Source organism: Macaca fascicularis, chromosome 14, assembly GCF_037993035.2.
Source record: "Macaca fascicularis isolate 582-1 chromosome 14, T2T-MFA8v1.1".
Lineage (NCBI taxonomy): Eukaryota > Metazoa > Chordata > Mammalia > Primates > Cercopithecidae > Macaca > Macaca fascicularis.
In genome coordinates this window covers 68,106,620-68,122,019 of record NC_088388.1, presented here as the reverse complement: position 1 = coordinate 68,122,019, position 15,400 = coordinate 68,106,620, and the positions used below count along the sequence as shown (strand labels likewise).

At 39.9% G+C, this 15,400-nt stretch overlaps 1 protein-coding gene across 1 annotated transcript; it reads left to right on the top strand.

Annotated features, from left to right (window-relative positions):
* The first annotated feature begins 1,553 nt into the window (after nucleotides 1–1,553).
* Nucleotides 1,554–2,519, top strand: LOC102132428 (olfactory receptor 52N2-like). Its single transcript, XM_074015727.1, is given in 3 exon segments — nucleotides 1,554–2,204; nucleotides 2,206–2,317; nucleotides 2,320–2,519. Coding segments are annotated over 3 exon segments (963 nt in total).
* Nucleotides 2,520–15,400: the final 12,881 nt, after the last annotated feature.

The following is a 15,400-nucleotide window of genomic DNA, read 5'->3' as shown; positions in this document are numbered from 1 at the left end:
GAAACTAAAATGACCCTGGCCAAGACAATCAATAAATGTATGTTAAACTGTATTTTGCACATAATATGACAATTATTATAATAGATAATATGCATTGTTTACTTATTAGATGCCGGGCACCAATGGGAAGATTAATTCTAATTTAACCATTTTAACACCTCCATGGTTTGTAAACATAGTATTATCATTCCCTTTTTAAAGTTATAACAATTGTATGAAGAAAGGTTTTAGGACTTACTCAAGTCTATCCAGTTAGTGTTGGGAGCAAGATTTAACTGATTGATTCTGAATGGCCGTGTCTCTATAGTAAAAATGCAATAAAACTCTGCTCTCCTTATATTTTTAGGCAGTGGACACTTAGTTGTCTTCTTTTAAATATATTCTAATTTACAATTAGAATACAGCACTTACATCAGTGTGTCTGGGTTTTGTGTCTGGGTTGCTTGGCTCAGGAATGCTTATGTGCATGGCTGAGAATCATCTGGAAGCAGGAGTTTTTTTCTAAGGTGAGGGAAGAAAGAACTGGCTCTGAGTTGTCTGTCTGCCAGTTGGTATTTAATAAGCAGAGATTGACTGTTTACTTACATGATGTTGATGCTTGGAAGGATATGATAATTTTCTGTGATGGGTGATCAGTTTTAGTTTACAAGATGGCTGTGCAGAGCCAGAAATTCCTACTTCTCCTGATATCCTACTGTCCTTATTTTTTTCCTTCTGGTTTTGTGGCTCTGGTGCCCTCTGGCTACCTCAGAAGGAGCAAAAATATCCAAGGCATCATTCCACACAGATCAGTTCTCTTTGCAGAAGTTCCAATGTCCACTTGCGTAGTAACCTAGAGTTAGCAGGAGACTTGCAAGAATTTAGCTGGATAAAATTCCCCTGGATTTTATTCTTGATTTAAGAGACATTTATGTATTTTTTCATCTAAAACATGAGAACATATTTTAATCTCTTGAAGTCCATAGTAACTATCCTGTGCTAGCACTTACCTTCTAAAGTTCCCTCACAATCTCTCAATACAGTTGAAGTTTTCAGAATCTCATGCTGTCTTTCCCGTGCTAAAGTACAAGATGACATTCGAGTTGGATCAGGGCTGAATTCATAAGTATTTATTATGGTAAGTTTTTTCACATAGAATGCTTTATATTGGGAAAAGAAATAACAATAATGGTAGTGATTACTGATAATATTTGTTGAGTATTCACTATATACTATGTACAGTTTTAGCACATTACATAAATTATCTTATTGAATAATCTTGACAATGTTCTGATTTTAGGAATTATTATCTCATTTTAGATTGAGGAAACTGAGGCATAAAATGGTAAAATGACTCACCAGTATCACACACCAGGAAGAACAGGAAGTGGAATGTGAAGTTAGGCAGTCTAAATTCGGAGGGATTTAATCACCTCTTCTCATTTTAGACATCTTAGAGAAGTCACTGTATTCTTGCATTATTTCTAAGCCCTCTACTCAGCACTGATTTCATTTCTGGTCTAAGAAACTGCCACTGCTAAAGAGTGTAAAATGCTCTTCTCCTGTCAGCCATCATGTTGGGGGTCAATAGCTCCAGCCTGACCCCAGGATTCTTTATCTTGAATGGCATTCCTGGGCTGGAAGCCACATACATCTGGATCTCCCTGCCATTCTGCTTTATGCACATCATTGCTGTCGTGGGGAACTGTGGGCTCATCTGCCTCATCAGCCATGAGGAAGCCCTGCATCGGCCCATGTACTATTTCCTGGCCCTGCTCTCCTTCACTGATGTCACCTGGTGCACCACCACGGTACCTAATATTCTGTGCATATTCTGGTTGAGCCTCAAGGAGATTGACTTTAATGCTTGCCTGTCCCAGATGTTTTCTGTTGATATGATGACAGGGATGGAGTCTGGGGTGCTCATACTCATGGCCCTGGACGGCTATGTGACCATCTGCTATCCCTTATGCTATGCCACCATCCTTACCAACCCTGTCATCACCAAGGCTGGTCTTGTTACCTTCTTGAGGAGTGTGATGCTCATCATCCCATTCACTTTCCTCACCAAGTGCCTGCCCTATTGCTGGGGGAACTTCATCCCCCACATCTACTGAGACCACATGTCTGTGGCCACGGTATCCTGTGGCAATTTCAAGGTCAATGCTATTTATGGTCTGATGGTTGCTCTCCTGATTGGTGTGTTTGACATCTGCTGTATCTCGTGTATCTTACACTATGATTTTTCAGGCTGTTATGAGCCTGTCATCAGCAGATGCTCGTCGCAAAGCCTTCAGTACCGGCACATCTCACATGTGTGCCATTGTGATCACCTATGTTCCTCTTTTGTCACTTTTTTCACTCATCATTTTGGAGGACACAATATCCCAAACCACATACACATCATCGTGGCCAACTTTTATCTGCTACTGCCTCCTACCATGAACCCAGTTGTTTATGGAGTCAAGACTAAGCATATTCGGGAAAGTATGATTAAATTTTTACTTGGAGACAAGGTTAACTTTACCTGTGACAAATGAAACATAGAATAGACATGTTGTTTGAGGTGGTGAGAAAATAATGGAGACAAAAATTTCATAAAAGATGTGAATAAAATGGTATTAAAATCACAGCCTGCAATTTACCCATGTAACAAACTTGCATGTGTACCCCTTAAACCTAAAATAAAAATAGAAATAAAAAATCAAAATAAAGACATAAATTCATAAGTCACAATAATATGACAATTTTCTGAAGTCTTTGCAGGCACATGAATTTGTGTGTGTTGCTAGTGGGGACAAGGATCTTCCAAAGCAGAGAATGCAGAATAAAGAAGTAATATACCCATTATTTAAAGAGTTGAGTTTCCTAAGCATTTATAGACTCACATGTCTGTGAGACCAGAAAGGTAATAAAATGAGGACAGTAGACCTGGTGACATTCTATGCATTGTGTGTAAGAAGGGGAGGCTATAGAGACATAGGGAAACATGGGTCCAGTGTTCAATATTTTTCAGTATTTTTTTAAGACAAGCTAGATTTATATGTTCTATGAAATCTCCCAATTTTAATTGTTGGCAAAATAAGTGTTAAAGTACTGTATAATTCATAGAAGAATGTCCAGGGATTCTATTTTTCTGATGTCATCAGTTTAGCGTCTCCATTTAAAATAGATCTAAATGGGAACAATAGACTCCAGGGTCTTCAAAAGGAGTGAGAAGAATAAATGCTGAAAAGCTTTCTGTTGGATACTACATTCACTATCTGGGTGAAAAAGTCTGCAGAAGCCCAAACCTCAGCATCATGCAATGTAACTTTGCAGCAAACCTGCACATGTACGCTCTGAATCTAAAGTAAAAATAAAATAAATAAATAAATTATAAAATTGATCTGAAAATATAATTGTTATATTATTAACTGAGCAGGCAAAACATTATGTTATTAGTATGTAATGTATTTATTCATTCACTCATTAATTCATTTTTTGACACACTAATTTAAGCAATATTATTAGTCATACCTTAGATTTATTGAGAGGGAGGCAGATGATACAGTTCCTGGTTTCAAGATACTCAGAATCTGGACTGTAGCCAGGGATATGTGAGAAGACATACATATGAAAGAAAGGGGAGAGAGAAAAAATAAATGCAGTGTGAAGGGCGTAAAAAGTTAGTAGGAAAGAATTGGGGGAAATACAACATCGGTTTCGGATTCAATTCATCTCAAGTTTTAAGTCCTCTGTCTTTTAACTTCTAGCCACTAGAAATTAAGAGTTGAGCAGGCTACATAATCTCTCTAAATTTTGACTTCCATATTTTCTTCCAAATGTGAAAAAGAAAATGTATCATAGAGATGTTTCTTCTGATTAAATGCTCTGATGCAAAAAAAAAAGCATGTAGCACAGTCTCTGATGTATACTAACCATTCAATAAATTTTAGTTATTTTTATGAGCTATTAGTTTCAACTCTGATTCATTATGAAAATTATAGTTTGATGATAAATCTTTCCAGTTGTACAGGCAGTGCACAGTGCAGTATCAATTTTGTGTGGGCAAGCTTTCTTTTCTTTTCCCTTGTTTTTTTGAGATGGGGTCTCACTCTGTCACTCATGTTGGACTGCAGTGGCATCATCTCGGCTCACTGCAACCTCTGCCTCCTGGGCTTAAGCAATCCTCCCACCTCAGCCTCCTGAGTAGTTGTGACACAGGCATACCCCACCGTGGCCAGCTAATTTTTTGTATTTTTAGTAGAAACAGGGTTTCTCTCTGTTGCTCAGGCTGGTCTCAAATTCCTGAGCTCAGGAGATCCACCTGCCTTGGCCCCGCAAAGTGCTGGGATTACTGGTGTGAGCCACCATGCCTGGCCATAGGCAAGTTTTCATTGAGTTCTCATGAACATACTGTCAGTGTCAGCCAACAAGTTTTTCTGGGTCAAGTTTTGCCTGACTCCATGTTATATGCTGAGAAATGTAAATGAAAACAAAAACACTAGTTAATTCCTTGTCTAGTAGAGGATATAAAATGCTATGGAATCATTATTATAAAATGATAACAAGGTCATTGTACCTCACAGATGTTCACAAAACTCATGAAACCTGAGAGCATGATCATCAATATCTATTGGAGGTAGCAAGTAAAGATTTTACAGGGAAATAGTATATAAAGTCAATCTCGAATTACATGTATGAGTGTTCTACAAGAAAGAGCAGATGGAAATTATTTGGAAAAAAATAAACAACCTAGCTCTAATATTAAGACTGAACAAAGAATAGCAAGTCTAGATTCACAAAGGTTTTTGTATATTCAGAGGTAAAAGAGAAAGGGTGAGGAGTAAAAAATTGTGACTAGAAAGGTAGACAGAGGTCCTATCAGGAAGTGCTTTATGAGTCTTATCAGAACTTCAGGCATGCCCCACATTGTTCTTCATTTGTGAGATACTAAGTATATTAGAATCACCCTTCACCTTTAAGCAGCTGTTCCCCATTCGTTACCCTTCTGGACTGCTCACATCTCCGCCATAACCACTGCCTCTTAAGCCCTGTCTCCTGTTTTTTCCTCTCCAACTTCTTTCTTCCACTAAAACTCATTTTCTCAGTTTTTACGCACTTTTTCATGCACCAACCCAGGTTCTTTTCAGAAATCAAGGCATTCCTGTGTAGAGATCCCTTATGTCTTCCTCCACAGTTACTTAATTTCAGAGTGTTGACTGTACACACACAGACACACACACACACACACACACACACACACACACAAATGGTTTCAAGATAATAGAAACAACAAAAAGTACGTAGCATTTATTTTCCAGAAACGTATTACTGTATTGCATTCTCATTTAATCCTAAAACCACTGTCAGGATGGTACCATTTTATGCCCAGTTTACAGATAAGCAGACTTACAGATAAAATAACCTCTTTGAGCCACAGAGAGGTTAATAAGTTAATGAAAGTCATATAGCCAGCAAATGGCAGGTCTTGAATTTAAACCCAGGCAGTCTGGTTCCAGTGTCTTTAATTTTAATGACTATAATACGCTGTACCGTTTCTACAAGGAATTTAAAAAATTAAAGAATTTATAGCATGCTCCTTCTGATTGGGATGCTGTAAAGTCCTCCAGTGATGTACCTGCACTGGACAAGGTGATGGAATTTTTTTCAGAAAATGGCTTATTAAAATATGAAGGGCTGCCATTGAGGCAGGAAAATAGGGTCTGGAGGCAGGGAACATAAGGCTGATCCACATTTCAGCTATGAGAGGAAATAAATACCCTCTCCATAAGGCATACACCGAGTAAACAACTTTGTAACTTTACTTGATCCTCTTCATTTACATACAGCATACCCCAAGTAGTAGGTATTTAAACTCATAAAAACTCTGTTACAGGGCCTTTGAGCCTCTATGTTCAGGCTGCTTCCACACTGTGGAGTGTACTTTCATTTTCAATAAATCCCTTCATGCCTTCCTTCCTTTCTTTGTGCGTTTTGTCCAATCCTTTGTTCAAGACGCCAAGAACGTGGCCACCCTCCACTGTTAACATCAAATTCTTCAAGGTGTCACATGGTATTACACACATGTACATAGTCACAGGACTAAACAACATTTCTGCATTTTCTAACTCACCCTAACAAATGACTTCTACAAAAGCCATGAAAATAAATTGGAGGAGATAAATACTTTATATTCCAACCTCTGAGTTTCTTCCCACTACTAACAGAAGCATACTTTCTTGCTCAGTGGTGACCACATCAAAGATTTCTACCTTGACCATCATATTTAAAAGTGCACCTAGTACTCCCAACTTTTTCTTACTCTCATATTTTTATAGAGTACATTCCTTTCTAAGTCATAATAAAATTTACATATTTATTATGTTAACTGTTATTGGATGCCCTCTCGAATCATGCTCTTGTTAGATTATTAGCACCACAAGGCCTAGTTCAGTGGCTCTTTCCTGCAATCTCAGCACTTTGGGAGGTTGAAGTGGGTGGATCACTTGAGGCCAGAGTTCAAGACCAGCCTGGCCAACATGGCGAAACCCTGTCTTTGCTAAAAATACAAAAATTAGCTGGGCATGGTGGCACATACCTCTAATTCCAGTGATATGGTTTCACTGTGTCCCCCACGAAATCTCATCTTGAATTGTAACTTCCACAATTCTCACATGTCATGGGAGGAACCTGGTGAGAGGTACTTGAATCACGGAAGTGGATCTTTCGTATGCTGTTCTTATGATAGTCAGTAAGTCTCAGGAGATTTGATGGTTGTAAAAATGGGAGTTGCCCTACACAAGATCTCTTCTCTTGTCTGCCACCATGTGAGACACGTGTTTCACCTTCCGCCATGTTTGTGAGGCCTCTCCAGCCACGTGGAACTGTGAGTCCATTAAACCTCTTTCTTTTGTAAATTACCCAGTCTCAAGTATGTCTTTATCAGCAGTATGAAAACAGACTAATAGAGTAAATTGGTGCCAGAACAGTGGGGTGTTGCTGAAAAGATACTGAAAAATATAGAATCGACTTTGGAACTGGGTATCGGGCAGAGGTTGGAACAGTTTGAAGGGCTCAGAAAAAGACAGAAAAATGTGGGAAATTTGGAACTCCCCAGAGGTTTGTTGCATGGCTTTGACCAAAATGCTGATAATGATATGGACAGTGAAATTCAGGTTGAGGGGCTCTCAGATGGAGATGAGAAACTTGTTGGAAAGTGGAGCAAAAGTGACTCTTGTTATGTTTTAGCAAAGAGATGCAGCATTTGGCTCTTGCCTGATAGAGATCTGTAAAACTTTGAACTTGAGAGAGATGATTTAGGGTATCGGGCCGAAGAAATTTCTAAGCAGCAAAGGTTTCAAGATGTGACTTAGGTGCTATTAAACACATTCCATTTTAAAAAGGAAGCAGAGCATAAAAGTTCAGAAAATTTGTAGCCTGATAATGAGGTAAAAAAGAAAAACCCATTTTCTGAGGAGAAATTCAAGCTGGCTGCAGAAATTTACCTGAGTAATGAGGAGCCAAATGTTAATCACCAAGACAATGGGGAAAATGTCTCCAGGGCATGTCAGAGACCTTTGAAGCAGCCCCTGCCATCACAGGCTGGCAGGTTTAGGAAGACAAAATGGTTTCATGGGCCAGGCCCAGGGTCTCTTTGCTGTGTGCAGTCAAGGGATTTGGTGCCATCTATCCCAGCTGCTCCACTCAGACTAAAAGGGACCAAGGCACAGCTTGGGCTGTTTCTTCAGAGGTTGGAATCCCCAAGCCTTGGCAGCTTCCACATGGTGTTGAGCCTGTGGGTGTACAGAAGTCAAGAACTGAGGTTTGGGAACCTCCACCTAGATTTCAGAGGATGCCTGAAATCCCAGGCAGAAATTTGCTGCAGGGGTGGGGTCCTCTTGGAGAAGCTCTGCTATGGCAGGCAGTGTGGAAGGGAAATATGGGGCCGGAGACCCACACAGAGTCCCTACTGGGGCATCACCTATTGGAGCTGTGAGAAGAGAGCCACAGTCCTCCAGACCCCGGAATGGTAGATCCACCAACAGCTTGCACTGTGCACCTGGAAAAGCTGAAGACACTCAATGCTGGCCCATGAAAGCAGTCAGGAGGGTGCCTATACCCTGCAAAGCCACAGAGGCAGAGCTGCCCAAGACCATGGGAATCCACCTCTTGCATCAGTTTGACCTGAATGTGAGACAAGGAGTCAAAGGAGATCTTTTTGGAACTTTAAGATTTGACTGCCCTGCTGGTTTTTGGACTTACATGGAACCTGTAGCCCCTTTGTTTTGGCCAATTTCTCCCATTTGGAATGGCTCTCTTTACTCAATGCCTGTACCCCCATTGTATGTAGGAAGTAACTAACTTGCTTTTGATTTTATTGGCTCATAGGTGGAAGGGACTTGCCTTGTCTCAGATGATACTTTGGACTGTGGACTTCTAAGTTAATGCTGAAATGAGTTAAGACTTTGGGGGACTGTTGGGAAGGTATGACTGGTTTTGAAATGTGAGGACATGAGATTTAGGAGCGGTCAGGGGCAGAATGATATGGCTTGGCTGTGTCCTTACTCAAATCTCATCATGGATTATAACGTCCACAATTCCCACATGGGAAGAACCTGGTGGAAGGTTATTGAATCATAGGGGCTGGTCTTTCCTATGCAGTTCTCATGATAGTGAATAAGTCTAAGGAGATCAGACGGTTTTTAAAATGGGAGTTTCCCTGCACAAGCTCTCTTCTCTTGTCTGCCACCATATGAGACATGACTTTCACCTTCTGCCATGACTGTGAGGCCTCCCCAGTCACGTGGAACTGTAAGTCCATTAAACCTCTTTCTTTCATAAATTACCCAGTTTCAGTATATCTTTGTCAGCAGTATGAAAATGGACTAATACACCCAGCTACTTGGGAGACTGAGGCATGAGAATTGCTTGAACTTGGGAGGCTGAGGTTGCAGTGACCCAAGACTGTGCCACTGCACTCCAGCTTAGGCAACAGAGTGAGACTGTGAGACTGTCTCACACCTTGCCACCCCCGAAAAAAGGAAAAAAAATTAAAAAAGATTGTTAGCACCTAGCACCACAAAGTCAGGGATCTTTACCAGATTTGCGTACCGATGTGTCTCAAAAACCAGGATGATTGCCTGCTATGTGGTAGAAGCAATGAAAGCCTATCACAAGGGTGCTAACTTAGACAAGGTGAGTAGAAAATTCATTACTGAGAAAAGAACATTCAAATTGCCTCTTGAAAGTAGAGGAAGAGCCAACTAGGCAAAGGGAATAAATATCTTCATATGATATGTTTTTAAAAGTGCAATTATATTGTAAGTAATTTTTATAGCACTCATTTTATTTTATAATATATTATGAACTTTTTTTTTAGATTTCACATATAATTGAGAGTATACAGTAGTTGTCTTTCTGTGCCTTTTTTCACTTAAGCATAATGTCCTCTAAGTTCACTCATATTGTCAAAAATAACAGGATTTCCTTCATTTTTAGGGCTGAGTAGTATTTGTGTGTATGTACCACATTTTCTTTATCTATTAATCTGTCAATGGACACCTGTATTGTTTCCACCTCTTGGATATTGTGAATAATGTAGCTATGAATATGGTTGTGTAGACATCTTTTTGGCATACTGATTTCATTTCCTTTTGATATAATCCCAGAAGTGGGATTGCTGGATCTTATGGTATTCTATTTTTGATATTTTGAGGAACCTTCATACTTTTTTTTCCATAATGGCTATACTAATTTACACTTTCATCAGCAATGTACCAGAGTTTATGTTTCTTCATAGCCTCATCAGCACTTGTTCTCTTTGTCTTTTTAAAAAATGTGAAGTCAAGAAGTTTTCGTTCCTGATTTTGCTGTGTGAGATGTCGTACTCAGAAAATAACTATGTCATTTTCATGATGAAACAGTTTCTGTTTTACAAATTTTGACTCAATCTAGAGTTTTTCAAACACCTTGTAGGAGCTATTCATTGGATAAAATTAGAGAAGGGGAAAAAGTTTCAGGAATTAACCTCTGTACAGGAAAAATTCAGTAGAGATGTTAGTGGTCATTCAGCCATTTGCAATTTTGGGGCAGCTATTCCAGATTTGAGATGATAACAAGGCCAAGAAATAAAGTCAAGTTCAGGGACCCTATGGTGTTGAAGTCTGTGATCTTAGCCCTTACTAGATAGTCTCACCAATATTAGGAGCTGTGTTGTACTGAAAAAACCTGTTTGGACTCAAGTTTTGCTTACTGTTTCATGAATTCTGAATGTGAGTTCTTCTGTATTTATAAAATATGAAGATTTTGCTTATACGAAAGAGAAGTAGATTGTAAGACATTTGAGTCTAAGGGCTATATTGTACAATTTTTATTTTAAATGATAATTCTTTAAAGACACACTTAACATACAAGTATTTGTAATCACTGATTGTAGAATGTAATGAATGTTTTAGAAAATAAACTTCAAGCCTGAAAAAGACATTCTATGAAGAACAATAAATGTATGTTGTCAAAATCCTAAAGACATAAGAAGAAAAAAAATTTAAATAAGAAGAATTAAAATTAAAAAATAAGATAATTTCTGAGTAAAGATTGTAAGACACCAACATAGATTTTAAAATCCATACATTTCTCAGAGGAAGTTTGAGAATCATTTTCTGGGAATATTTTGGACCTACTACAATATTAAGACAAAAAGAAGTTCTATTAAAGAAATTCAAGGCCATTCCAAATGATAGAATTTTTAGCAGCTGTAGGGTGCTTTCCCATGATGTAGACACATAATGTCAGGTCCTGTGAGAAACACAGCACTTAGCAAGACGTGCTACCTCTCCTGGAAAAGACAGGAATTGTTTTGTTGTTCTTTTCTGAGGAATAGCCAGATAAAGCAGAGTGCCCTGCAGTGCGTTGGGGAATACAAATAATCTGCCCACTGGTGTTCAAAGTGGAGAGAAAAATTAGACCTCAAAAATTAAGAAAAAGCATCCCAGAGACTGAAAAGAGAAATCAAGTATCAGAGTAGCAAATAAGTGATTAAGCAAGTGTTCAGCATTACATCCACAGACGTAATTGGGAAGGACACTTTTAAGGTAAGCGAGGGTAAGTGGCATGTCTTGTTAAAAGAAGTAATTCAACATGTTTTAGATTCTACCCACCATGCCCCATCCCCAACACAATTACCAACCCAACCAGCAAAAAGAAAGCAGGATGAACTTGAAAAGTAGTTATTTCTTGCAATGATCTCCAACCTTTTTGGCACCAGGGAATTTATTTGTGGAGGACAGTTTTTCCAGGGATAGGGGAGCAGAGGCTGCGGTTTGTTTCGGGATGAAACTGTCCCATCTCAGAACATAAGGCACTAGTTAGGTTCTGATAAGGAGCCCGCAACCTAGATCCTCCTCACATGTGTAATTCACAATAGGGTTCGTACTCCTGTGAGAATCTAATGGCCGGCTGATCTTACAGAAGGCAGAACTCAGGCGGTAATGCTCTCTAACCATTCACCACCTGCTGTGCAGCTTGGTATTCACCTTTCTCTGGTGCCTCCTTAAGTAGTTTAATAATTGACCTTCTGAATTCTTTTTCTGGCAATTCAGAGATTTCTTCTTGGTTTACATTTATTGCTGGTGAGTTATTGTGATCTCTTGGGGTGTTATGAAACAGTGTTTTGTCATATTACCAGAATTGTTCTTCTGGTTCCTTCTCATTTGGGTAATGAGGGAAGATCTGGGGTAAGAGGGAAGATCTGGGGCTCAAGGGCTGCTCCTTAAATTCTTTTGTCTCATGGGGTGCTCCTTTCATGTGGTACTTTCCCTCTTTCCCTAGGGATTGGGCTTCTTGAGAGCCGAACTACAGAGATTGTTATTTCTGTTCTGCGCAGCCACCCAGCAGGGCTACTGGACTCCCGACTGGTACTGGGGAGTGTCTGCAAAGAGTCCTGTGATGTGATCCATCTTCAGGTCTCTCAGCTGTGGGTACTAGCAACTGCTCCAATGGAGGTAGTAGTGGAGTGAAGTGGACTCTGTGAGGGTCCTTGTTTACAGTTTGGTTTAGTGTGCTGTTTTTTTTTTTTGTTGTTGTTAGTTGGCCTCCAGCCAGGAGGGGGCACTTTCAAAAGAACATCAGCTGTGGTAGTATAGGGAGGACACAAGCTGATGTATAGGGAGGAAGGGAGGATACAAGCTGTGGCAGTATAGGGAGGATATAAGCCTCTCCTTGGGCGGGGCTTGCTGTGGCCCCTGTGGGGGAAGGGGAGGTTCTCAGGCCACTGGGGTTATGTTCCCAGGGGGATTATGGCTGCCTCTGCTGTTTCTTACAGGTTGCCAGGGAAGTGGGAGAAAGCTGGCAAAGACAGGCCTTACCCAGCTCCCACACAGCTTGAAAGGCCAGTCCAGCTTCCACCATTCACCCCTAACAGCACTGAGTTTATTTCCAGGTAGTGAGTGAGCAGGGCTGAGAGCTTGTCCCAGGCTACAAGCCTCCCCTCTGAGAAAGCAAGCATGACTTTCAGGTTTCATGCCTCCCTCTCTGCTGCAGTTTCTGTCCTCATATCTGCACTCCCTGTTTGTCTCCTCCCCCAGATTCTGTCCAAGAAACTTTGCATTTTGTTGAAATTGTTACAAAGTTAAACTGAAAGTTTCCTTCTCCCTGTGGTCTTTCCCCAGTTCCACTGACAGTCAGGAATGGCTTTCCCGGGGACTGAGAGTGCCCACACGGCTCTTTTGGCTGATTCCTCTACCCCTCTATTTCACTTAGCTCTCTAAATGTATTTCAGCTCCAGTTAAGGTCAAATCCTTCTGCCATGAACTGGACCTTCAGTTTCCCCAGTGAGGATGTGTGTTTGTGGGCAGACATTCCCCCTTGCACTTCCGGCACTCAGAGTTTTTTGGCTGTCTCACAGAGCCTGCAGCAGTAGACCTTTGTACGCTGTTGGTAGAAACGTAAATTAGTACTGCCCTTATGGAAAATTTTACAGTGGCTCCTCAAAAAACTAAAAATAGAATTACCATATGATCCAACATATAGGTATTGACCCAAAAGGTTTGAAATCAGTTTGTCAAAGATATGTGTGAATTCCCGTGTCTCCTGCAGCACTATTCATATTAGCCACTTTATAGAATCAACATAGGTGTCCATCAACAGATGAATGAATAAAGAAAATGTGGGATGCATACACAATAGAATACTATTCGGCCTTAAAAAAGAAGAGAATTCTGTCATCTGCAACAACATAATTTCATAATGCTATTCGGGGAAGTGAGAGAAAGCTGGGACTATAAGTGTGCACTACCATGCCTTATTTTTTGTATTTTTAGCAAAGATGGGGTTTTGCCATGTTGCCTAGGCTGGACTCAATGATATCTCTCTTTAAGAGTTATTTAGGAAAATATAATATGATGAAGGAAAATAGAGGGTTCATGTCATTTGAACCAGATGGAACAGCATGTGAAAATTTATAGTGGTGAGAGAGAACATAATGCTTTTTTTTTTTTTTTTTTTTTTTTTTTTGAGACGGAGTCTCGCTCTGTCGCCCAGGCTGGAGTGCAGTGGCCAGATCTCAGCTCACTGCAAGCTCCGCCTCCCGGGTTTACGCCATTCTCCTGCCTCAGCCTCCCGAGTAGCTGGGACTACAGGCGCCCGCCACCTCGCCCGGCTAATTTTTTGTATTTTTAGTAGAGACGGGGTTGCACCATGTTAGCCAGGATGGTCTCGATCTCCTGACCTTGTGATCCGCCCGTCTCGGCCTCCCAAAGTGCTGGGATTACAGGCTTGAGCCACCGCGCCCGGCCTGAACATAATGCATTTTTAAAATGCAAGCAATTCGTTGCTACTAAGATATAGAATGTGGATAGTGTTTCAGTGAATGATAAAGAAGTAAGATAGAGTCAGATCATATAGGAGCTGCATGCCAGACTAAGATTTTGGATTCTATACTGAAGATAATGAGAAGCCAAATTAAGTGTTGCCAAGCACTTGGGAAATGTAAGATTCACATTTTCTCTTGCCAAAAGTAAAACAAGGGAACTTAGAAAGACGTTTTATTTCTATATTTCCTTCCCTATTCCAGACTGTCAATTTATATGGGCTATATCTTATATCTATATCACTATTGTCTAGAATAACAACTGACATAATGTTGGCACTTGATACATTCCTGTTGGATTAGGAATTATAAGTGTGATTTGAAGCAGCATGGCATCCGGTATTACCACTTTTCTCTAGATATTCTTCACATGTCCTCCTTCCCAAATAAAAGTAATGGAGCACTCTCGTTATTATTTTGTCATATTTTTTGAGGAATTGATGCACAATAAGATTTATATATTAAATGTAAATTGATAAGCTTAAGATACATTTACAGGCATGAAAGCATCACCACAATTAAGTTAATGAACACAGTCATGACTTTCAGAAGTTTCCTTGTACACCTTTTAAAATAATATTTTAATCTATTTTTATTTCAAACTATTTTAGAAGTTTATGATAACAGGTCTCAAGATGGCCCTAAAGACACCCTCCTTCTCAATATTCACACCCTCACATAATTCCCTCCCACAATCGTACCAGGGCTGCTCTGTGTGACCAACAAAACATGGCAGAAGTGTTGGGGAGTTATGTCAGCAAGATGATGGAATTAGAGTTTTCTATTGTCATCTGCCTACCAGCATTGATTTTGACAACAAGTCATGAGCAAGAGAACCCTTGTGTGAGTCTGGGAGTTCAGTGAAAAATTTCTAGCACATTGTTGGAGTAAAAAATCTGAAAGTAGGTGCATTGAAGAGAGTAAAATGAAACATTTTTCCTTTAGCAGTGATACCCTTTTCCTAAGGCAGCATAGTTCAATGCCAAGAAAGCTCCTTTGGCAAACAATTCCTCTCATGGGGGGAAGTGAGTGTGTAGTGAATGACCACCTGGCTTCCTGACCTGTATAGAACACTAGTTGCTGGGTGTCGCTGCCTTTCTTCCTTGCTCCTAGCCTTCCCCAGCCACTCAGCCATGCTAAGCCCCTCATTATTTTGAGTGGGATAAGAAAGAGGTGGACCTCTTGGATAGTGGGGGAAATAGGGAGATGTTGTTGAGGGTGTACAGACTTTCATCTATAGATGAATAAATTCTGGAGATCTAATGTATAGCTTGGTAACTATAGTTAAGAATAATCTATTGTATATTTGAAATCTGCTGAGAGTAGATCTTAAGTGTTCCCTTCAAACAGAAACACACACATATACACTCGAAGGTAAATATGTGAGGTGATGGATATATTAATTAGCTTGACTGTGGTATTCATTTTTCAGTATATGCCTATATTAAACATTACATTGTATGTATTAAATATATGCAATTTTCATTTGTCAATCATACCTCAATAACCCTGGAACAAAAGAAAATTAAACTAACTGTTGGTATGTCATTTCTGAGATTAGATTATAGCAGA